We start from the raw sequence: 22,972 nt of genomic DNA, 5'->3' as shown, positions 1-22,972 counted from the left end.
AAAGACATTGTGTTGTTTACTGATTCACGTGTTTGTTTATCTTCTGCTCTACTGATCTTATTTTTGCCTTTTCTTCCTTCAATGTACATTTCTCTGCTGTGCGATGAACAAAGGGTTTTAGATTTGACCGTAAACAGGACTAGTTGATTCTCTCACTTTCTTGTTTTAAAGATACCAGATTTATGTTTTCCTTTAAGAAATAAGTCCGAGCTTTAAGTCGTGAGGACGCCTGAAGATAAAGGTTATTTGTTATTCTGCTTGTTGGGGTTTTCCCTCTCCTGTAGTGTGTTATAGGTTTTAGTGCATGTTAATGGTCTCCAAAGGCTAAAATCTCCGTGTTTCCTCCAGAGGGAGTTTCTCTCCCACACACTATGGAACAATCCTATTGGCTAGCACTACAACACATTGTACGTGATAGGCTAAGGGGCGGGACATCTCTAAGCGGTTGAACAATCACAACAGAGCCGGCCAGCTAACCAATCAGAGCAGACTGGGCTCTGGTTTCAGACAGAGGGTGAAAAGAGGTGGAGAGGACTCTTTAAAGTAGAGATACTACACACTGATATACACCTGAACATCAGCAGGAGAGGACTCTTTAAAGTAAAGACACTACATACTGATATACACCTGAACATCAGCAGGAGAGGACTCTTTAAAGTAGAGACACTACATACTGATATACACCTGAACATCAGCAGGAGAGGACTCTTTAAAGTAGAGACACTACATTCTGATATACACCTGAACATCAGCAGGAGAGGACTCTTTAAAGTAGAGACACTACATACTGATATACACCTGAACATCAGCAGGAGAGGACTCTTTAAAGTAGAGACACTACATACTGATATACACCTGAACATCAGCAGGAGAGGACTCTTTAAAGTAGAGACACTACATAGCAAAAATGAAACCTGCACATTTGCATAACAGGGCCAGTTTAATTGGAAAAACAGAGGCTAAAATATAAAAACAGTAAGACTTTGGGTTTGTGTTTAAAAGAGAACTAGACTTTTTTGTAATCTTGAGTTCATTCTCAGAAAGTAAGCGTGACTTTTCCCAACAAAGAGAAACGTATACAGTTTGTTAGGATTTCCTTTTTGCTCCTCCATGTCCTCGAGCCTTCAGAGCCACCAGCACAAAGTTTCTGGGAGAAAGGTTTGGGTCGAAGAGAGGAACCAGCCGACTGTCCACACCTGCAGGAAGAGGAAGATTCAGTTATTAAAATGCAAATACAAATAGATAAAGGGCCTGTATTGAAATCATTTAAACTTTTCAGAAAGCGCTGGCAACGACACTGTATGAAATGTTGTCCTGTAGTTCCTTTATAGCCCAACATTAGCCATCTTTAGCTTAGCGGTGGTGACGTGAAGTCATGTGACCGTGCTGTAGTTCCTTTATAGCCCAACATTAGCCTCCTTTAGCTTAGCGGTGGTGACGTGAAGTCATGTGACCGTGCTGTAGTTCCTTTATAGCCCATTAGCCTCCTTTAGCTTAGCGGTGGTGAGGTGAAGTCATGTGACCGTGCTGTAGTTCCTTTACAGCCCATTAGCCTCCCTTAGCTTAGCGGTGGTGACGTGAAGTCATGTGACCGTGCTGCAGTTCCTTTACAGCCCATTAGCCTCCTTTAGCTTAGCGGTGGTGACGTGAAGTCATGTGACCGTGCTGTAGTTCCTTTATAGCCCAACATTAGCCGCCTTTAGCTTAGCGGTGGTGACGTGAAGTCATGTGACCATGCTGTAGTTCCTTTATAGCCCAACATTAGCCACCTTTAGCTTAGCGGTGGTGACGTGAAGTCATGTGACCGTGCTGTAGTTCCTTTATAGCCCAACATTAGCCGCCTTTAGCTTAGCGGTGGTGACGTGAAGTCATGTGACCATGCTGTAGTTCCTTTATAGCCCAACGTTAGCCACCTTTAGCTTAGCTGTGGTGACCTCTGTAGTTCCTTTATAGCCCAACATTAGCCTCCTTTAGCTTAGCGGTGGTGACGTGAAGTCATGTGACCGTGCTGTAGTTCCTTTATATCCTAACGTTAGCTTTTTACTTCAGAAATCATAAAGTGGTGTTAATATGTGGACGCAGACTGCGTGGGGCCTCACCTCGCGGAGGGAGCCTCAACTGACCTATGCGCTTATGCGGCGCAATTAGTGTGGCGCGGCACGGTTTCGCCGCTGCGAGGCTCCACTAGCGCCCCCCCCCTCTGTCGACCCTCGACCCTCACGAAACAGAGGGTCTCATGATATAACTTTGCGTGGGGCCTCAAGTTGGCCAGGGACGGCCCTGATGTGGAGATTATCCTGCTGAACTAAACGTGTTAGAATCATAAACGTTTTGTTTGATTATTTTCTGCAATAACAAAAATCACATGGAGAAATCCTATTGGCTTTTATTTGTGGGTGGAACCAGGATGAATCTCTCTTTAGTGCCCTGCTTCCTACATCAAGAAGACATCAGCCTTAGAGCAGTCCTCACCGTTCTCCTGCAGGTAGATGATGCGGTCCAGCAGCACCAGCGTCTCCACCACCGGAGCCAGCAGCAGGGCGAGGCTGAAGAACACCACCACCCGGCCCTGCTGCTCCAACATGGCCTCCACCCGCCCCCCGTCCAGAGGCAGGTCGGGGGGCAGGCCGACCCGCGCCAGGCCCAGACGGGCGTACCTGAGGGGGACATTAAAGATCTCCTATCATGCTATTTTTAGGCATATATTATGGGTCTCAGATATATACAAATATATGAAAAACATGTCTATGATGTGTTTTGCTCAAAATACCAAACAGATCATGCATTTTAGACATCCCTCAAATCCCTCTATTTCAGCCCGGTTAGAGAAGTGCTAATTCTGGGTCAGTAGCTGCTGGTCCCGCCCCCTTTTGAGCACGCAGGCAAGCAGTGAGCTGCAGAGGGAAGAGTGGCTGCTCTGCTCAGATACAGCTAAATGCTGCCATGATTAAACACCATATCATGTTCCAAACCACTTCAAGGATTATTTCTGAAAACAGTATGGAGCTCAAATGCTTTTTCTCTCTCAGGTTTACCACAAGGTGAGTTCCTTTTTTTATTTCCTGCGTTTTTACACATACTCTCTCCAGTACAGGTTAGCTCTGAGTGTTAGCGATGCTAATGTAAACACAGACCATGGGTGTTTCTCAATCGCGAGTAAAGCTGCTCCAGAGCCACTATTTCAAGCATACTACGTCATCGAGTGCCGCCGAAGTACTGTTCCAATCTCCAGCATACTTGGAAATCTACCGAGCCCGGCGTACTCCGTTTGGAGAAATATCGAGGCTGCACATGAGTAGACTCTGCGGTCTTAAAATCCCCACAATGCTTTGCGCACGGACCAATTTCCCCAATTCTGTGGCGGAAGATGTAAGGCGGGGCCTCTCATATGACGCACACCTGCACACTTGCTAGCCTGTTCCACTCTTTGTTTTCCGAATGTCAGGAAGTATTCTTGACTCGCTTCTGAAGCAAGATGCTCGGCAGACATGTGCTACCAAGCAAGCGTACTCGCGATTGAGAAACACCCCATATTACGTCCAAAACACGTCGGCATTGTTTCTGATAGCAACTTTCTGATAGGCCCGTGGGTGTAAAGCCCGCCCACATTTCAGATATTACGTCATATCGGACGCAAATCTGGATCAGCTCCGTTGTTCCCCCGTTTTTAGAGATTTGGGTACGGAGGAAAAGAGAGAGGGTTTTATTTTCTGACACTTATATATATATATATATATATATATATATATATATATATATATACACATATGTATGTATAAAATACATCCAAAAGTGCATTTTGCATAATAGGAGACCTTTAAATCTCAGATAGTGGCCTTGAATCATTGCTGACTAAGGATTGATATCGTTAAGATCTTAACATAGTAAACATGTGTGTGTGCGTCTCCTCACTCAGTAAACGTCAACAGGTGGGCTTTCTTCACGGTCTGGACCCCCGCTCTGCACAGCTCGGGCCTCTGCTCCCTGATGATGGTCTCCAGCGTCGCTCTGTAACAGTGCGTCCTCAGCAGCTGGCTTTCCTCCCAAAGCCTCCGCCGGTAGTCCTCCAGCGCGTGACACGCCGCCTCCCGGGCCTTGTAGGACAGCTGGTGTCCAGGCAGACCCCCCACCCAGGAGCTCATGGGGTATCCGAACTCTGAGGGTTGCAGCATCGTCTCCTGGAGCCTCTGGACACAGGAAACAGGAAACACATCAGGTGACCCTTTTTTACCGGCAGAGCAGAGGAAAACTGTTGGGAAAATACTGAATGTACTCCTCCAATATCAGAGTACACATGATAACAAAGGTATCCCAACTGTAGCTGTGTACATGACAGGATGTCTGATTACCTAGAAGAGCATCAGGACTGTTTTAGGCATATGATAGCTATGTGATTAACATGATGATTCAGCCTCTATGGAGATAGACATATGACAAGCATGCTCATTTCTGACGTGGAGCTAATCTGAAGTAAACATTGAATACTGCTTTGAACCGGTATTCCTTCCTCGACCCTTTTTTATCGGCAGAGCGGAGGAAAACTGTCAGTGGTTAATGTGGGAACATCAAAACAGACAAAGCAACAACTTAAAGGTCACCTATTATGCAAAATCCACTTGTTCACGTCTCTTCTACATCAACATGTGTCCCCTCTTCTTCATGTCTCTTCTTCATCAACATGTGTCCCCTCTGTGGAAAGAGACTCTGAAAGTCTCAGGAACAACGATTCTCTCTCTTTTTGTCCTGATCCATTTATATAAAAACCTGTCTGAAAATGAGCTGATCAGATTTTGGCCACTTTGTGATGTCATGATTTTTTTGTCTTGTGTAACCATTAGCCAATCACCAACCAAGGTAACCCCTCCCCCCCCCCACCCCACCTTATCACCTGAATCTCCTCCTAGAGCACCATTGAGTTCTTTGTAACCAAATCTCTCTCAGAGGGGCGTGGGGAGGGGCTCCTTATTTTCATCTAAAGTAACAGACAGAGAATCAGCACTTTGGAAACAGGGCTGAAACAGAGGGGATTATGGGTAATGCTGCAATGATCTGTTTGGTGTTTCAGCCAATCAGAGACAGGTTCTGTATATATCTGAGACCTGTGATATATTGATGAGAAACAGTATGATAGGGGACCTTTAAACATGAGTAATAGTGTGTGTGTCGGATGTTTTATTCTGAGCCTCAGAGCTGCATTGTTGACCAGCAGTGATGTAAAGTAACTAAGTAGATATACTCAAATGCTTTGTACTTCGTCTGCGGGGTGAGGAGCCGCTATCAGACCCGGGGGGGACGGATGCTCCCTGGTGGAGATCTTCATGTAGCAGCAGGCCACTGAGGTGATGCCGCGCACATGTGGGCAGCTGATGAAGTGCCGGAGGAGGGTGGAGCTGAGGTCTCCGCAGGCGTGGAGCCCCGTGAGGACGAAGTCTGGACGGAGCATTTCCTCAGGAGGTCGAACCCCCTCCTGGACACACGAGCACCTGGAGGCCTCGTCTTCAGAATCCTTTCCGCTGAGCTGGTGACGTGACGTTGATAAAGTATCTTCTTCGGAGCCTCTCTGTCTCTTTTTACAGGGTCCAGATGGAGTTTGGGGTCCTTCTGCACCGCTCAGCTGTTCGATGAAGGACTCCCATGATGCCTTGGGGTTTACCCACCCGGCCACATGTCGAGGCTGAGATACTGGGAGCAGAGAGGAGCCGCTCTAAGAAAGGAGACAAATGTTTATTGGTGCCTTTCGGTGCCAGCAGGAGATACAGTGGTTTGGAAAAGTATTCAACCGCCTCGTAAATGATCAGATTTCTCTGCATTTCAAATGATGCATTAAGAGTGTGTTCTATTTCATATTTTACTTACAAAGAGTGTCATTAGTTTTATGTGAGAAACATGTTGTAGAAAAAATATATAATACATTGCATAAGTATTCAACCCCTGTGAGACAAAAGAAAATGATTGCAATTTTGATGTTTTACGTTCTTAAGTTGAAGACAAAAGGTGGTTCTATCGAACATTAAAGTGTAGGGGTTTGAATACGAACTTAAATGGCAAATAGACAAGAATCAAAATCTAATCATGACACCACTAACAAACCACCTCTCAATCATATGCTTTGCTTATGGACTAAATGTATGTATTAACAGAAATAAAAGCTCAAACCTCTTTCTGCTTCTCCCTCTCTTTTTCTAAGACCCCCATCAGCTCTCCGTCAAACTTGGTTGCCATGGCGAGCAGCACGCGATCCGCCTCGATGGCGGTCACAGAGAGTCCGAGCCCGAAGGACAGGAAACGCGTCAGGTGACCCTGAGCGGAGGAAACCTCTCAGTGGTTAAAGTGGGAGCATCACAACAGACAAAGCAACGATTTAAACACAAGTAGGCTACAGTGTGTGTGTGTCGCATGTTTTATTCTCTGCCTCAGAGCTGCATTGTTGACCAGCAGTGATGTAAAGAAACTAAGTAGATATACTCAAATACTTTGTACTTTTACTCCTCTACAGTTCAGAGGTAAATGGTGTACTTTTACTCCACTACATGTATTTAATACCTTTAGTTACTTCACAGATGTGGATGAATGATGTGAAATATAACCAAGTGTTAAATCAGACTTTAGTTCCACCTGGAGTAAATCCACAAGCTACCCTGCAGTATACAAAGTCATTCAAACTAGCTGCACCTTTACCAGCTTTGAGAACACTTTCATGATCAATCATTATAAAACATATCATATATATTATTCTGAAATGGACCAATCTGCACAATGACTACTTTTACTGTCGCTACTTTCACTATATTTTGATGATAATACTTTTCTACTTTTACTTGAGGAACATTTTGAATGCTCAAATATTGCTGAATAAACAAACCAGAAACAGGGTGATAGTGATCAAATCAGATGATACCTGTCCTGAGCCCACATCCACCACACTGCTGCAGTCAGTCTGGTCACACAGTTCTTTCACCAGCTGGAATACACAAAACGCAACAGATGAAAAAACACTGTTCACAGAGACCAATACTGGAGCGATAGCAGCATTAGCCCCTCGTACCGCGCCCAGCTTGCGGATCTCGTGCTGTTTCTTGGGTTTGACGTGTTTCCTGAAGATGTGTCGCAGCAGAGAGCTCTGACTCTCGTTGTTCTGAAACTCCTCGGCCCCCCCGCCGCTCTCCCTGCTCTCTCTGGGAAACGCCAGAGCCTGAGCAGTGGCTCGAAACGCCAACAGAGACAGAGGCCACACCGAGGGATATCTGCAACCACAAACACTGCAGGGTTATTATTTAAATCACAACTCTGGCAGTATTATATATATATATGTGTCTAACTGTCAACAAGTACAACTGCATGCACTTGCATAAAGACATGTATTTGCATTTTATTTGATTAAAGAGGAAATATTCTGCTCATGTTCAGGTTCATATGTGTCTCTACTGGGACATATCTCCATGCTTTAATGTTCAAAAAGCTCTCTATCTCTCTCATACTGCCTGTGCTGCAGCACCTCTTTTCACCCTCTGTCTGAAACCAGAGCCCAGTCTGCTCTGATTGGTTAGCTGGCCGGCTCTGTTGTGATTGGTCAACAGCTTAGAGATGTCCCGCCCCTTAGCCTATCATGTACAATGTGTTGGAGCGCTAGCCAATAGAAGCGCTCAAAAAAGACAAAAGAGAATAAAGAAATAAAATAAAAATAAAATAACACTACAGGAAGTGATAATTGGGATTTCTTTAACTTGCTGGGTGATTTTGCGGCTCTGCTCATCTACTGTACAGAGCTTTGTGAATTGAATCCGTATTTTGTTGAATTTGTGTTTTTTGAGCATGTATTTTGGGGCCCTGTATCATCCAGCAGTACCTCCTGTCTGCGTGTGAAGCACCCAGCAACAGGTCAGCGATCTGTGGGTACTTCAGGTCCCGCAGCACGGCCCTCCAGCTGCTGGGCAACGAGCTCCACAGATCCTCAGTGAAGAACTCCTGCAGGGAATCAGAATCAGGTTTATCACCACTGACACGTACGAGGGATTTGACTTGATGTCATGGTGCATACATAAAAGTAAAACAAAAATTAAAAACAAGTGAAAGTAAAGTAACAAACGCTGGATTTCACAATCATATTTATAATTTTACTTTATCTTTTTATGTCTATATACATGTTTTTGTCTTTTTTTTACTAAAATATTTTTGTTTTACTTGCAACATAGTATTGTTACACTCTGGTACTTCAACTTTTACTCAAGTACAAGATCTGAATACTTCTACTTTTACTCAAGAACAAGATCTGAGTACTTCTACTTTTACTCAAGTACAATATCTGAGTCCTTCTACTTTTACTCAAGTACAAGATCTGAATACTTCTACTTTTACTCAAGTACAAGATCTGAGTACTTCTACTTTTACTCAAGTACAATATCTGAGTCCTTCTACTTTTACTCAAGTACAAGATCTGAATACTTATACTTTTACTCAAGAACAAGATCTGAGTACTTCTACTTTTACTCAAGTACAAGATCTGAATACTTATACTTTTACTCAAGAACAAGATCTGAGTACTTATACTTTTACTCAAGTACAAGATCTGAGTACTTCTACTTTTACTCAAGTACAAGATCTGAATACTTCTCCCACCTCTGGTAATAGCCACAGTGAAGAGCTGTAGTATCAAGTTATGAGACATTTGTGCCATTTTTCCAGAAGCATGTTTTGTATTCGATTTCTTGTGTGTTAGTGGTTACCTGTCACTTAACAATACCTTGATCATAGTATATTTGCCACACACCAACAACAACAAAGCTAAAGTCATGTCATGCATCAGTACTCACGATGATATATGAGTCGGACAGGTGGCTGTACATGGACAGGAACGTGGTGATTCTTGTGGCCAGATCTCTCTGTTGTTCTGCAGAAAGGCTTGATGTAAACATCTCCCCATGCTGAGAAGCTGAAGGTAGATTAACTGACATGGGGCTTAAAGGCCAGCTAATGCTAACACAAGTTGTCTTGTTAACCCTGCCTTGTTTTACCAATAAAGAATACGTGTTTCTAAAAAATATCGGGTACTTTAAATCGGCAGTTATAAAGCAAATCCAGCACAAATAAGGCTTGTTGTGCTTAGCCACTTGATAGCTAGCATTGATGTACAATTCACATGTAGGATGCGTTCAGGTACGTCCGGTAATTCCTTCAGGCAGGGAGGGCGATCGAACAGAATCAGAATAAGAAATACTTTATTTATTTCCGGGGGATTTGGATTTTCGACAGTTGCTGTACTGTAATGAATTCATTTATTAAGATAAGTTTGAGTAAGAAATCGTGTATTATATTACAATATATAACAACAAAATTATATATTCATGTATTTGTTTCAACTTTCTGTTTGTCCCTGAAGGTAACATGACCCGGATGTTGAACGTTTGTTGTGAGCAGAAAGAATATCGAGGGTCGAAAGATTGCTGCAGGTCTGCTTTAACACTTTTAAAGTTATTTTAACATATCTTATTGATGTGTATTGAATCAATATAGAACTGATTATGTTCACATACATTTATTGTTCAATTTCCCGCTGAGAAACAGTTATTTTCAGCGACTTAGACACGGAGTTAGCATAGTAACGTTTGTGAGCTAACGTTAAGCTAACGGCTAAAAGGATGTTGTTTATTTTTAAAATAAGAGCTTATTATGAGGAAACTCAGATCAACTCAGAGGAGGGAGAAGTACTCAGATGTTGTACTGAAGTCAACATAGAAGTACTCAGATCTTGTACTTGAGTGACAGTAGAAGTACCAGAGTGTAGAAATACTATTTGATAAGTAAAAGTAGAAGTATTCATATCTTGTACTTGAGTCAAATTAGAAGTACTCAGATCTTATACTTCAGTAAAAGTAGAAGTACTCAGATCTTGTACTTCAGTAAAAGTAGAAGTACTCAGATCTTGTACTTCAGTAAAAGTAGAAGTACTCAGGTCTTGTACTTCAGTAAAAGTAGAAGTACTCAGGTCTTGTACTTGAGTACAAGTAGAAGTACTTAGATCTTGTACTTGAGTAAAGTCAAAATAGAAGTACTCAGATCTTGTACTTGAGTGAAAGTAAAAGTACTCAGATCTTGTACTTCAGTAAAAGTAGAAACTCAGATCTTGTACTTGAGTGAAAGTAGAAGTACTCAGATCTTGTACTTGTACTTGAGTACCAGAGTGTAGGAATACTCTGTTACAGTGAAAGTCTTGCATTCAAAATATTACTCAAGTAAAAGTAGAAAAGTATTCTCATCAAAATATAGTGAAAGTGGCGACAGTAAAAGTAGTCATTGTGCAGATTGGTCCATTTCAGAATAATATGATATGGTTTTGGAGTAGAAGTACAAAGAAGCATACAATTGAAATACTCGGGTAAAGTACAAGCACCTCAGAATTGTTCTACAGTACTTGAGTAAATCTACCTAGTTACTTTTATCTACCCCATCACACTTACATTTGGTTTAATAAGAAAGCAACATCTAATGAAAGATGTGCTGATGCATTCAAGGCCCCTAGTTCTTTCTAAACTTGCAGGTTGTTGCACACCGGTTATATAAAATGTATTTTATTAAAGTCCTGCAAATGAAGACGTGGTTTGATAAGGTCTCATTTCTCTCACAGGATGCTTTTTAACCGATGTGTCAGCTGATAAACGTTGCACTTACAAAGGTTGAAGACCCTTTGAGTTGGAGGTCAAAATAAGCACATCTGCACGATTGCTTTGAGGAGACATTATTTTGACCTCTGCTGGACTGCGACCAGAACCATGTCGAACATTCTGATCAACGTGAGCCTTTCTGACGAGCCTGCGCAGAAGAGGCCACCGCCGGTAAACTGGAAAAACAAAAACATGCGGTATCGTAAAAAGCCCTCCTCTCTGGAAGGAAGGAATCATTACAACCACAGAACAGGACAAGTCCTGCCTCCACGGCAAAATGGAGCAAATCATTCAGCGCCTCCGACTTCCTCGAACAACACGACTTTACCGTCAAACTCACTCTGCAGCGCCCCGCCTTCAACGTCCGCTCAGTGCCAGGAAAAACCAAATGATGCTGGGAACACAAAAGCATCGCCCTCGTGCTCCAGCAGCCAGAAGCCCACCACCACTCAGTCCTCCTCCTCAGCAGCAATGCCCACCAAGTTCCTGGCCATCGACTGTGAGATGGTGGGCACGGGGCCGAAGGGCAGCATCAGCCAGCTGGCCCGCTGCAGCCTGGTGTCGTACGACGGAGACGTGGTCTACGATAAGTTCATCAACCCCCCCGTGCCCGTCACGGACTACCGGACCCGGTGGAGCGGCATCCGACACCGAGACCTCGTCAACGCCACGCCTTACATCGAGGCCAGGAAGGAGGTGAGGAGATCCTCTAATGTATTTTTTTTTTTCAATGTATTTTTTCTAACTAATGTTCTTTTCAGAATTTAAAGATTTTCATAAGAAAAAAATCTGAATTCAGACTTTTTTCTCAGAACTCACATGAAAATATATCACTTTTCTCATTCATATAATTTCATTAAAAGTGTTTGAATACCCTTCGTTCAGTATTTCAACATGTAGCATGCAGAGGTGGGAGGATTACAAAGCAGCTAAACATTTAAATACTCAAATAAAGTACCTCAAAATGTTTCAGTATAGTAAAAACACATTTCTGCTGCTGCACCGCAAACATTTCCCAAATTGGGATCAATAAAGTACTTCTTATCTTATCTTATGAGTAAATGTACTTCACTGTATACAGTCGTGGTGAGTTCATGGTCTCCAGCAAAACATTAAATACCCTTCTCTCAGTATTTCAACATGTTGCACGCAGAGGTGGGAGAATTACAAAGCGGCAAAACATTGAAATACTCAAAGTACCTCAAAATGGTTCAGTACAGTACTTAAGTAAAAGTTCTTCACTGTACACAGTTGTGGTGAGTTCAGGGTCTCCAGCAAAACATTGAAATACTCAAGTAAAGTACCTCAAAATTGTTCAGTACTGTAAATGTACTTCACTGTATACAGTCGTGGTGAGTTCAGGGTCTCCTCTGTCGGCAGATACTTCGGCTGCTGATGGGCAAGGTGGTGATCGGACACGCCATCCACAACGACTTCAAGGTGCTGGGCTACGCGCACCCCGGGGTGCTGACCAGAGACACGTCCCGCATCCCGCTCCTCAACCAGAGGGCCGGCTTCGCCCCCAACGAGGTGGCCTCGCTGAAGAGACTCACCAAGGCCATCTTCAACAGAGACATCCAGGTACCAGCAGCGCTCGGCCTTCTCTATCTGGGTTCTCTATTTTTGGTTTCATGTTTCAAGGCTTTTATTGTCATGTGTGCAGAGCTACAGTGTAGATATGACCATGAACATCTGAGGTCACAGGCTCCTCCAACAGAGCAACACAATAACACAAGTAAATAAAATACACTTGAATATAATAGAAACAGAATATGATAGAAACTGTGCAGAATAGTGTATATACAGTCATTGGAATATTGATATATATGTGAGTTGCAAACAGATTTACTTTTATGTATGCACCACGACACCAAGTCAGGTAGGTGTCAACCCACCTGGTGATAAACCTGTTTCTGATTAAGAGCATTAAGAAACATATTATAAAATGGCATTTAAAAACACTCCTTTAAAAGCAAAGGAACATGAATGAAAGTGACAGAGCCGTGTGAGATACACACGTCTGAAATGTTTCGCTCTGACTCAATCATTGCTCACTTTTTAGCAGAAATAGTTTTCTTTACCCTCACTTTCTTTCTACTTTCTTTTTAACTTATCCTTCAGTTATTTCCAGTCTTTCAGGCTAAACGATCCCCCCTTTGTGAGATTATAATCTGCAACCCAATATTCCCAAAATTCAACGGGCACAAGTCAGCGGTTCCCAACCTTTTCCCACTCAGGGCCCACTTAAGAATCAACTAAATGTTTGCGGCCCACATTCAACCATAAACAATACGAAGGTTCTGATTGGTCGATTCAGAACATGTGACACGTTGTAAATCCAGTAGTACAGACCGCTGTCAAGGACTGTAATGACCGTTGCTAAGGAGGATCGAGAAAGAGAAAGGAAAGGAGGTTCAAACACAACAATTATTCTTTATAATGAAATGTTTCCACACAAATCGTAATGTTTTGCAAATTATTTGGCGGCCCTCTTGCAATGCGTTCCCCAGGTTGGGAACCGCTGGCATCAGTAATGTTTGTCATTTAGAAGTGGAAAGCAAAAGATATGCATATAAATGAGACGACGGTCTGAACTGATTGTATGTACTAAGGAACTACAAAGAACACAAACAAACAATAACAACGACTTAAAGGTCACCTATTGTGCAAAATCCACTTTCTCAACATGATTTAAAAAAAAAAAAGATTCTCTCTCTTTTTGATCCATTTCTATAAAAACCTGTCTGAAAATGAGCTGATCAGATTTTGGCCACTTTATGATGTCATAACGATGTTTTGTCTTGTGTTATTATTAGCCAATCACCAACCAAGGTAACCCCCGAGGCGTGGGGAGGGGCTCCTTATTTTCATCTAAAGTAACAGACAGAGAATCAGCACTTTGGAAACAGGGCTGAAACAGAGGGGATTATGGGTAATGCTGCAACGATCTGTTTGGTGTTTCAGCCAATCAGAGACAGGTTCTGGATATATCTGAGACCTGTGATATATTGATGAAAAACTGTATAACAGGGGACCTTTAAGTAATGTGCTATATAAATAAACGTACCTTACATGTATGTGTGACGGCAAAGTGTCTCTCTCTGCGTCCTCAGACTGGGAGGAAGGGCCACTCCTCGGTGGAGGACGCCCGGGCCACCATGCAGCTCTACAGAGTGGTGGAGGAGCAGTTGGAGAGGACTCTGGCCTCAAAAGCTCAGAACACCTAGTGCCAGCTTTCAAGAGACCACATGGAAATAAAACCGGGTTTAAATTGGACTTTTTTTGGTGTGTTTTGGATGGACTCACCCCCCTGCTGTCCTGGTGACGTGTGAATGAAGAAACCAGGTTCCTGACCTCCAGCTGGATTCTGATATCATGGGAGATAAAAGCCTTCAGTTTCAGCTGCTCCTTCTCAGGGTTTGCATTGTGTCTTAAGGTGCTCCTGCCACTAGGGGGCAGTCATGTTTTCGTCCAGGCAACAGCACATGATCACAAACATGATGAAAACAAATATTATTTTCTACAAAGTAAGTGAGTTCAATTCAACTCAGTCATGCCTACACCTCTGTGGTCTTCATCTGTTTCCTTTATGATATTCAAAACTATTTAAAATCTGACTATTGCCCCTTTAAAAACTCAATAAAAAAGAACTAAATTATGCTTGAGTAGATTTTAAACACAACTTTAAAGTCGGACAACATTGCCACTAAAAGAACTTCCATGTCAGTGTTTTTTTAAATTGCTTTAAGTGGATATCAAAGACAATTTTAACTCTTACAATATGCTATGAAAATTCTCACTTTTAAAATGTTTCTTTTAAATAATTTCTTTGTGGAGATCAACATCAATTTAAAGTCTGACAACATCGCCAATAAAAAGCTCAAGTTCAATATAAAATATGTCTTGATTACGCTTGAGAAGATATCAAACACAATATAACGTCTGACAACATTACCACAAAAAAAAAATTATTTTTCTTCAGGGACGTTTTTTCTACTTCGTCATTTTCAGATACACGTGTTTAAATGTGACTTGCGGGTGAAAAACCCCCCAAAAAAAAAACCTTTATTTGTTTATTTGTTGAAATACTGGAAGCATGGCGGTCTAGAGAGAAGACACTGTTACAAAAAAGTAGTTGGTGAAGAAAAAAAGATCATTTTTATTATCCATATGTGAAAAATATACATTTATTTTGTTCAGTTTTGATGCAAACAATGATGTTCTTCATGTATTTAGACTTGGTTTTAGAAGGTGGCTCTCATTAGTTCACTCATTGTTTTAAAATGTAAAAAAAAAAACTCTTTTTTTAGGAAAAACTGCAAGTATGGACAGTTAGACAGAAGGCACTGTTAAAGTAGTTGGTAGAGTATATTGCCAGAAAACATTATTGTATAAAAACGTGAAGATTACACAGAGTGAGAATGTTAATTCAGTCCCTGGTTATTCTCATAGCCGAGCCTTTAACATCCAATTTCCCCAAAAACCTAAAGTAACACATGGAAACCTCCATTTCATGACTTTATTTAAATACTTCATTAGACCCTTTCTTGTTAAAAAATCTCTCCTCTCTCCGCTCAGTGACTGTAAAATGTATTTTGGGAATATGGAAGTTTGTCTGTGGGAGTTCGTCGTACTGTTTCCTATGCAACGTCTGACGGGTTCCGATGTCTGCTGTAGATTCAGATTGGTGCTCAACTTCAATAAATCATTTCCACAATCATTTCCAGGTGTTAGAATATTTACTGTAACCAAGACAACGATCATCATCTGCATTTTTACATTTTAAGTCAGATATTCTTGTTTTTTAAAGGGAAGTTTGTCGTTCCTGCAGCTAGGGGTCTCGATCAACAACAAAATACGGGTTTGACGACGTCGTGAAGCGGCGTGGGATCATGGGAGTTGTGTTCATCGTTAAACAATCCCTGTTGATGGTTGTCACGCCCTGGCTCAAGGACGGACAAAAGAAGGAGACCACACATCATTCACATCCAATTAAAGTATATTTATTTAAAGAAACTAAGTTAATTATGAAGTCAGTTAATCAGTAATGTGTGTAGTGTGTGGGTATGTGAACATGTATCAGTATATAAAAGGATACTTGGAATTCTACAGAGGCCGGCGTACTTCGTTGCGGGAAATTTCGACATTGAGAAACACCCAGAGAGAATGGGTGTTTCTCAATGTCGAGGACGCTTGCTTGGTAGCACATGTCTTCCGAGGCAAGAATCCTTCCTAGCCTTGGAAAACGAAGAATGGTGGAACAGGCTAACAGGTGTGCGTCATATGCGAGGCCCCGCCTTAAATGGAGCGCGATTTCCGTTGAAGATTTGGAAATTGGTCCGTGCGCAAAGCATTGTGGGGATTTTAAGACCGCGGAGTCTACACATGTGCAGCCTCGAAATTTCCCGCAACGAAGTACGCCGGCCTCGGTAGAATTCCAAGCATCCTGGACATTGGAACAGTCCTTCGGCGGGACTCGATGACGTAGCATCCTTGAAATCGAGTGCCGCCGAAGTACTGTTCCAATCTCCAGTATACTTGGAAATCTACCGAGCCCGGCGTACTCCATTTGGAGAAATATCGAGTCTGCACATGAGTAGACTCCGCGGTCTTAAAATCCCCACAATGCTTTGCGCACGGACCAATTTCCCCAAATCTGTGGCGGAAGATGTAAGAGGCGGGGCCTCTCATATGACGCACACCTGCACACTTGCTAGCCTGTTCCACACTTCGTTTTCCGAATGCCAGGAAGTATTCTTGACTCGCTTCTGAAGCAAGATGCTCGGCAGACATGTGCTACCAAGCAAGCGTACTCGCGATTGAGAAACACCCCCTGACTGCTCAAGCACACATACTTGTAGCTGAGCAGTCAACCAAAATCAGGTGTCAGCAATCTCTCCTGATTGGGGAGTGGCTAACCAGGGACTTGAGTCTAAGGCCTAGGGGCCGTCACACTGATAAAGTAAGTACGGAACAGGATCAGGGCCACATGTGATATTTTAAATATTTTTAATATTATATCGTTTTTTCTTCTATGAAAAATGTCATGTTTTTTTGGAGGGGAAAAATATGTTTTTGTTTTGTTCTGAAATTTGTTTTATTTTTATGTCTGACATTTTTGTGATTTGTATTTGTTTACAATTTTTGTGATTTCTTTTTTTCTTTGTCTGAAAATCACAGAATTCTGACCCACATTCTATTTACATTTTCTGATGTTTCATTTTTTTTTAAACATGTTTTTATTTTGATTCAGATTTTCAGGATTTGTTTCTCTCCCCATTCCATAGAAAATGTTCATTTGTTTCTGAACATTTTTGTTTTTTTCAGAATTTTTGGGGAATGTATTTCCTTATTTTTTCAGAATTCTGAGACTTTAAAAAAAGAAAAGAATCTGAATTCTGACTTTTTTTCTCGGAACTCACATGAAAAAAAATCACTTTTTCTCAATTTAGTTTTTACATCTGGCCCTGATCCTCTTCCGTAAGTACGTGATGATGGGTAACTCAGAGCATCACTACACTTATTAGGATCCATCTTCTGGGAACCATGAATGTGCAAAATAATCCCTTCAGTAGTTGTTGAGATATTTTGTAAGAGAACCCAAATGATCAATCCTTTCTTAAAAACTAAAATGTTCCTAGTTTTATATTAGTTTCGGTAGAGAAACGTTATCGTTACAGCAGTATCTTCGATTAGCATAATACATATTTAAGAACCTCTCTTTTTTTCACCTGCCGCAGTGTCTCTAAACCTTTTTCAACTTTCAATGACTAAATGTTTGACCTGTCAGGTGTGAATTTCCCAGATCTCTCAGCAGTGGAGTGAAACATATCGTTCTCTCTCCGCCTCACACTGCTCCACTTTCTGTCTCCTCTCCGTACAAAGTGTTCGTCCTTAAAGGTGAGCGATCAGCAGAAGCTCCCTGCTGTGAACCCAACACCTGCTCATTAATTATACAGCAGGCCGTCCTTCCTGTTCAAATACAAACATCTTTCACCAGTCGGACGCAACTGCTGTGAGGCTCAGTAAAGAGGACAGAATCAATGATGCACTTTTTAATCAGGAGCAACTGGAAGTGTCAAGGACAACGAGGTGTTAGTTTGAGAGCGTCTGTTGTTAGAAAACATATGAAACAACTAAATCCTGCTGCTATGAGGAGTTGTGAGAAGCACCAGAGCACATTGGCTGCAGTCCGTGCTAAAGCTCATGTCTATCATTTCTTTTGATTTTTTTGTATTTTGAAAAATATGTTTTTGTGTTGTATCAGAATTTTTTTGATTTGTTATTTATTTTCTGAATTTTTGGGAAATGTCTAACTTACTTCCAGAAGGGGAGACAAAAGGCCTCAGCTTTTTAATTCAAAAATCATAAAGTGGAGATTAACCTGCTGAACACAACGTGTAAGTGTCATAAAGATTAATGGAAAAATGTGAACCAGGGAGCTGCTAAATTCCCCGTCTGTTTACAAAAATCTGTAGTCCCTGAAACCAGAGGTAGAAGTACTCAGATCTTGTACTTGAGTAAAAGTAGAAGTACTCAGATCTTGTACTTGAGTAAAAGTAGAAGTACTCAGATCTTGTACTTGAGTAAAAGTAGAAGTACTCAGATCTTGTACTTGAGTAAAAGTAGAAGTACCAGAGTGTAGGAATACTCTGTTACAGTAAAAGTCCTGCATTCAAAATGTTCCTCAAGTGAAAGTAGAAAAGTATTCTCATCAAAATATAGTTAAAGTAGCGACAGTGAAAGTAGTCATTGTGCAGATTGGTCCATTTCAGAATAATATATATGATATGTTTTATAATGATTGATCATGAAAGTGTTCTCAAAGCTGGTAAAGGTGCAGCTAGTTTGAATGACTTTGTATACTGCAGGGTAGCTTGTGGATTTACTCCAGGTGGAACTAAAGTCTGATTTAACACTTGATTATATTTCACATCATTCATCCACATCTGTGAAGGAACTAAAGGTATTAAATACATGTAGTGGAGGAAAAGTACACCATGTACCTCTGAACTGTAGTGGAGTAGAAGTACACCATGTACCTCTGAACTGTAGTGGAGTAGAAGTACACCATGTACCTCTGAACTGTAGTGGAGTAGAAGTACACCATGTACCTCTGAACTGTAGTGGAGTAAAAGTACACCATGTACCTCTGAACTGTAGTGCAGTAGAAGTACACAGTAGCATAACTCCATGTTATCCCATACAGCTTATCCCCCCCTTGTTCACGGGCAATAAAGGGAGTAATTCGATTTACTTCCTTTTATTAGCTCCGTAAGTAGAAGCCAGAGCATTAAACCAAAAGCCTCTTCTGTGGGGGTCTTAATATGTTGAAAACAAGATGGACGCTTCAGATTTGAGGTCCAAAAGCAAATGAAAAACATCGTTCAGCTCAATGATCCTTTTTAATCAGTACTATTCTTGACCTTGACCTTTGTTATAAAGCAGATTAAGAGTTCACCTGCTGCATTAATAAATCCTTGAAATGCTTCAAAGAGTGCCGTGGCTCTTATTAACAAATACAATATGGATTTCAAGGATTGCCCCCCCCCCCCCCCCCCCCCCCCCCCCCCCCTTTAAGTCAAGTTATTAGAAGCTTGACTTTACAGATGATCCTTTCCATACAAACATCATATAAGTCGTGGCCCAGCTTCCCCCACAGGTGCGTAATTCTACTTTTAAGCCTTGAGGAATGTGTCCATGTTGCACATTGGGTGTTAGCCTAACAGCTGAAGCACAGTGGGATGGAAACATAAAGGATCTTATATTATTTTATGCCATGTCCATTTTCTTCTGGCCTTTCTCACAGGGCTCGTAGATTCATTTACTCAAAGCTCCTTTAATCAAATGTACCACCAATATCAAATTAATGGGTGCATCCTTTTTGAGAAATTGCTCTGCATGTGTTGTCAAGTCGCTGAAGATGTTTCATCATGTGTGTTTTGGAACATGTGTGTTTTTATATCTGCATTGTTTTCTAAGCTGCAACACGTTTCCCCTGATGAAAGAGTTTTGGGTCGTTGTAGTGCGTCGGCCACCGTACCAAAACATCAAACAACGGAGAAAAAAACAATCAATAAACCTCAATAAATACATAGTAATGAGAAAAAAGTGACTGCTGTTATTTTGAGACGACACATTGTACTTATAACTGCTATTGGATGGATTGGGGAGGCAGGAAAACATATTTGATCCACTTCATAAAAACAATTGAAGTTTTAGTTTATGCTATATTTAAAATAATTAAGACGAGCTGAGGATATTGTTGCAGGTTGTCTTGTCTGTTTTGAACATTTTGATACCCTAGACCAGTGCCCCCCCCCCCCCCCGGCAAGTACTAAATACATGCGAGTTCATGGACAATGTTCTTGTTGCTCTGTGTTGCGTTGTTAATGAGTGAGACACACCGGAGTTGAGGATCTGTGGGGTTTATTCTCCCAAAAATATAATTTAGGCATTTAGCAGACGCCTTATTCCAAAGCGAATGACCAATTACAGGGACATTCTCCCTGGAGTAACTGAGGGCTAAGTGCCTTACTCAAGGGCACACTAGTAGTGGTGTTCCAGGCAGGATTTGAACTCGCAACCTTCCGATCATCAGCCCACCTCACTATCCATTAGACCACCAAAAAAAATAAAATAATAATAATTTTTTTATGAGATCCATTTGTGGCGGACGATATGTAATTGTGGCGGCCCGCGATCAACAAACATCTGAGGGTCTGGTGGAGAAGTTTTCCATGAATCCACCCCCTTTAGGAAATTCTCAAATGTTTCCATTTTGGGCTCATGCCAGTCCAACGTCTCATTTCCCTTTCTTTCAGAAGGTAAAAGCATTTGGACAGCAGCATGAGCATCTTTAAATTCATCCAGAGTCACTTTTAATTGTTCCACACCTCGTAACTCTTTTTCAATATTTCCACTATCAACAAGCAGTGGTCTGAGTTCACTCACTTTCTTTGGGGTACAAAAGCCGTTATTTATTTTCTCTTTAAAGCCACCGTCGTCAAAAACTGTAATGTTACCTCTAGAACACGGAGACTGTTTATAATTGGTGCACGGATTAAAGTTGGTTTGGGTGATGCCCAGGCCCGTACCCAGGATTTCGTAAATACCGAGGTCCAAAACATGCTAGGGGAGCTCGGCGGCAGGCCCTCCCACAAAAGCATTTTACTCTGGGCTCAGCAGGTGAGAAACTAAAGAGGGGCTTCCACATTGAAGCAGACCAGGTGTTGGTGCTGCCGGATTTGGCACCCCCAATATAACTTTGTCCAAGATAGTCGTACTGTCACCAAAATCACACTGTTTGCTGTCTCCCTCTAGTTGCCCAGTCTCACAAAACAATGTGTAATAGCTACGTTGGTCCACAGGGCAAAATGTAGTTTATTCACAAATAACCCTCTCAAGACGTGACATGGATACAATATTTTTTCCTATTTCTAATGACCAGTGTCCAAGTCGCTGGATTGTAAATCCTAAATTGTCAGATAGTTTGGCCGTTAAAATGCTTTTTGATTACATTTCTAGCGAGAAGTTTATATTGTACTTTTAGAATCTGCGTCCAGTGGATGTGTAGGATCTATAGTTTGATAGATATTATGAAGATTATTTGAGCTCCATGTTTTTTTTTACAACATATTGTATCCACGTCTTGAGAGGGTTATTTGTGAATATACTACGTTTTGCCCTGTGGACCAACGTAGCTATTACACGTTTTTTGTGAGACTGTGTTGGCTCAGCAACATTATTTAAACAATACGAAAATAACTTAAAGTGGACCTATCATGCTATATTTGAATAATATAGTGTAGGACCATACCTATATAAGGCATATTTATACTTTTTTTTTTTCAAAATACCAAACAGATCATGCATTTTAGCCATGCCTCATTTTGCTCAATTTGAAAAATGTTAGCTCTGTTTCTGCAAGGGCAGATTCAGTGAGAACAGCACCATCTACAGGCCTGGCATATGTACTACAGCGTCTACAGCGCTTTCGAACGGCAATGGCCGTGGCTGTCTCCTCCTGATTGGTGGAGTTGGCCCAATAGCCGTAGCGCCACCGTCCTGACGTCAGGACAGTGTTCAAATCTGGATCAGTTTTTATCAGATCCGTTGCAGCCCCTTTTTTAGAGATTTGGGTATGGAGGAAAATAGAGAGGGTTGTGTTTTCTGACACTTGGTGAGTTCCCTGGAACACCGGGGACACATATTCATGTATAAAAGACGTACAAAAGTGCATTTTGCATGATAGGTCCCCTTTAATGTAAAGTATTTATTTCACCTTCCGTTATTATACATCCATGGGTACAAGTCTGGACTGCGGCTGTTTGTTGATAAATTGATGTTGTCTTCTTCTGTTTGCTTTAATGTAGGCTACTTAGTTGTGCAGCGCCCCCACTGCCAGTAAATGGAAGTACTACAAAGAACCCTGTTAATTATGTGCAGTTATATCACAAGTTGTATTATATACACCTGGAAAAAATGACCGAGGACCTCAATGGTGGGTACGGCCATGGTGATGCCTTCCACCATTTAAATGATTGACTGTAGATAAATCACTGACTATGGATACGTTCCTCATGTAACCTCAATAAACACATCTCAACTAAACCTCTAACATTGTTTAAACGCATGAGCACTCTGCAAACAGATTCAGGCTTTGTGTCGGCTGGAGTTTGCTAACACATTAGCTTTAACAACTTTGAAAGGTCATGATAGCATTTTGGAAAAAGCCTCCTCTGCTCCCGACACTGAAAAAACTGAAACGTTGACTTTAATGAATCAGAATCAGGTTCAAGGTTATTGCCAGGTGCGTTTACACATACAAGGAATCTGATTCGGTATCTGGTGGTGCGAACAAAGATAATCTAAAAAGACAAGTTGAAAAGTATGTAAAAAAGAAATCTATAAGGATGATAATAAATAAGTATTTTTGCAATTTAGCATTAAAAAAGGATGCTTAAGTATTTACACCAAATTGAAATGTAACTACGAATAACCTTAAAAGTTAAAACACACAAAAAACGAAAACACAATTCAAGGTCATCGCACAACACACATCGAAATATCAACTCGTCTGGTGTTGAAAGTGGCTCTACAGTTATCAACAGAAGATGTAAAAAGTAATTTATAAGCACTTTTCTTTTTGTTCACAGTCTCAATTCTTCTACCTCAGCAGGATTATGATTTTCCAGGCAGCGGGGAGGAAGAGGAAGAGGAAGAGGAGGAGGAGGAAGAGGGGGAGGTTTTGGTCTTTTAACACTCTGCCCTCCTCACAGTCTCTCCTCTCTCTGCGTCCCATCGGCTGCTGA

The 22,972-nt window shown here is 41.5% G+C and overlaps 2 protein-coding genes across 3 annotated transcripts; one reads left to right on the top strand and one right to left on the bottom strand.

The window, feature by feature from the left end:
- Nucleotides 1-923: 923 nt before the first annotated feature.
- Nucleotides 924-9,124, bottom strand: rrnad1 (ribosomal RNA adenine dimethylase domain containing 1). Of its 2 annotated transcripts, XM_034145865.1 has the most exons (9): nucleotides 8,811-9,124; nucleotides 7,847-7,965; nucleotides 7,046-7,244; nucleotides 6,899-6,961; nucleotides 6,157-6,300; nucleotides 5,252-5,704; nucleotides 3,913-4,187; nucleotides 2,473-2,657; nucleotides 924-1,196 (listed from the first exon to the last, which is right to left on the bottom strand). In XM_034145865.1, the coding sequence occupies exons 1-9, from the start codon at nucleotides 8,949-8,951 to the stop codon at nucleotides 1,087-1,089; spliced, it is 1,689 nt and encodes a 562-aa protein (XP_034001756.1). In that variant the 5' UTR covers nucleotides 8,952-9,124; the 3' UTR covers nucleotides 924-1,086. The 2 variants fall into 2 exon arrangements, with proteins under 2 accessions (XP_034001756.1, XP_034001757.1); XM_034145866.1 differs by lacking the exon at nucleotides 5,252-5,704.
- A 254-nt stretch (nucleotides 9,125-9,378) lies between these two features.
- isg20l2 (interferon stimulated exonuclease gene 20-like 2) lies at nucleotides 9,379-15,380 on the top strand. Its single transcript, XM_034145887.1, has 4 exons — nucleotides 9,379-9,446; nucleotides 10,622-11,354; nucleotides 12,039-12,239; nucleotides 13,772-15,380. The coding sequence occupies exons 2-4, from the start codon at nucleotides 10,767-10,769 to the stop codon at nucleotides 13,883-13,885; spliced, it is 903 nt and encodes a 300-aa protein (XP_034001778.1). The 5' UTR covers nucleotides 9,379-9,446; nucleotides 10,622-10,766; the 3' UTR covers nucleotides 13,886-15,380.
- Nucleotides 15,381-22,972: the final 7,592 nt, after the last annotated feature.

Source organism: Trematomus bernacchii, unplaced genomic scaffold (assembly GCF_902827165.1).
Source record: "Trematomus bernacchii unplaced genomic scaffold, fTreBer1.1, whole genome shotgun sequence".
NCBI classification, from domain to species: Eukaryota; Metazoa; Chordata; class Actinopteri; order Perciformes; family Nototheniidae; genus Trematomus; species Trematomus bernacchii.
The sequence above is the reverse complement of the archived record's forward strand: the minus strand, read 5'-3'. Positions and strand labels throughout refer to the sequence as shown.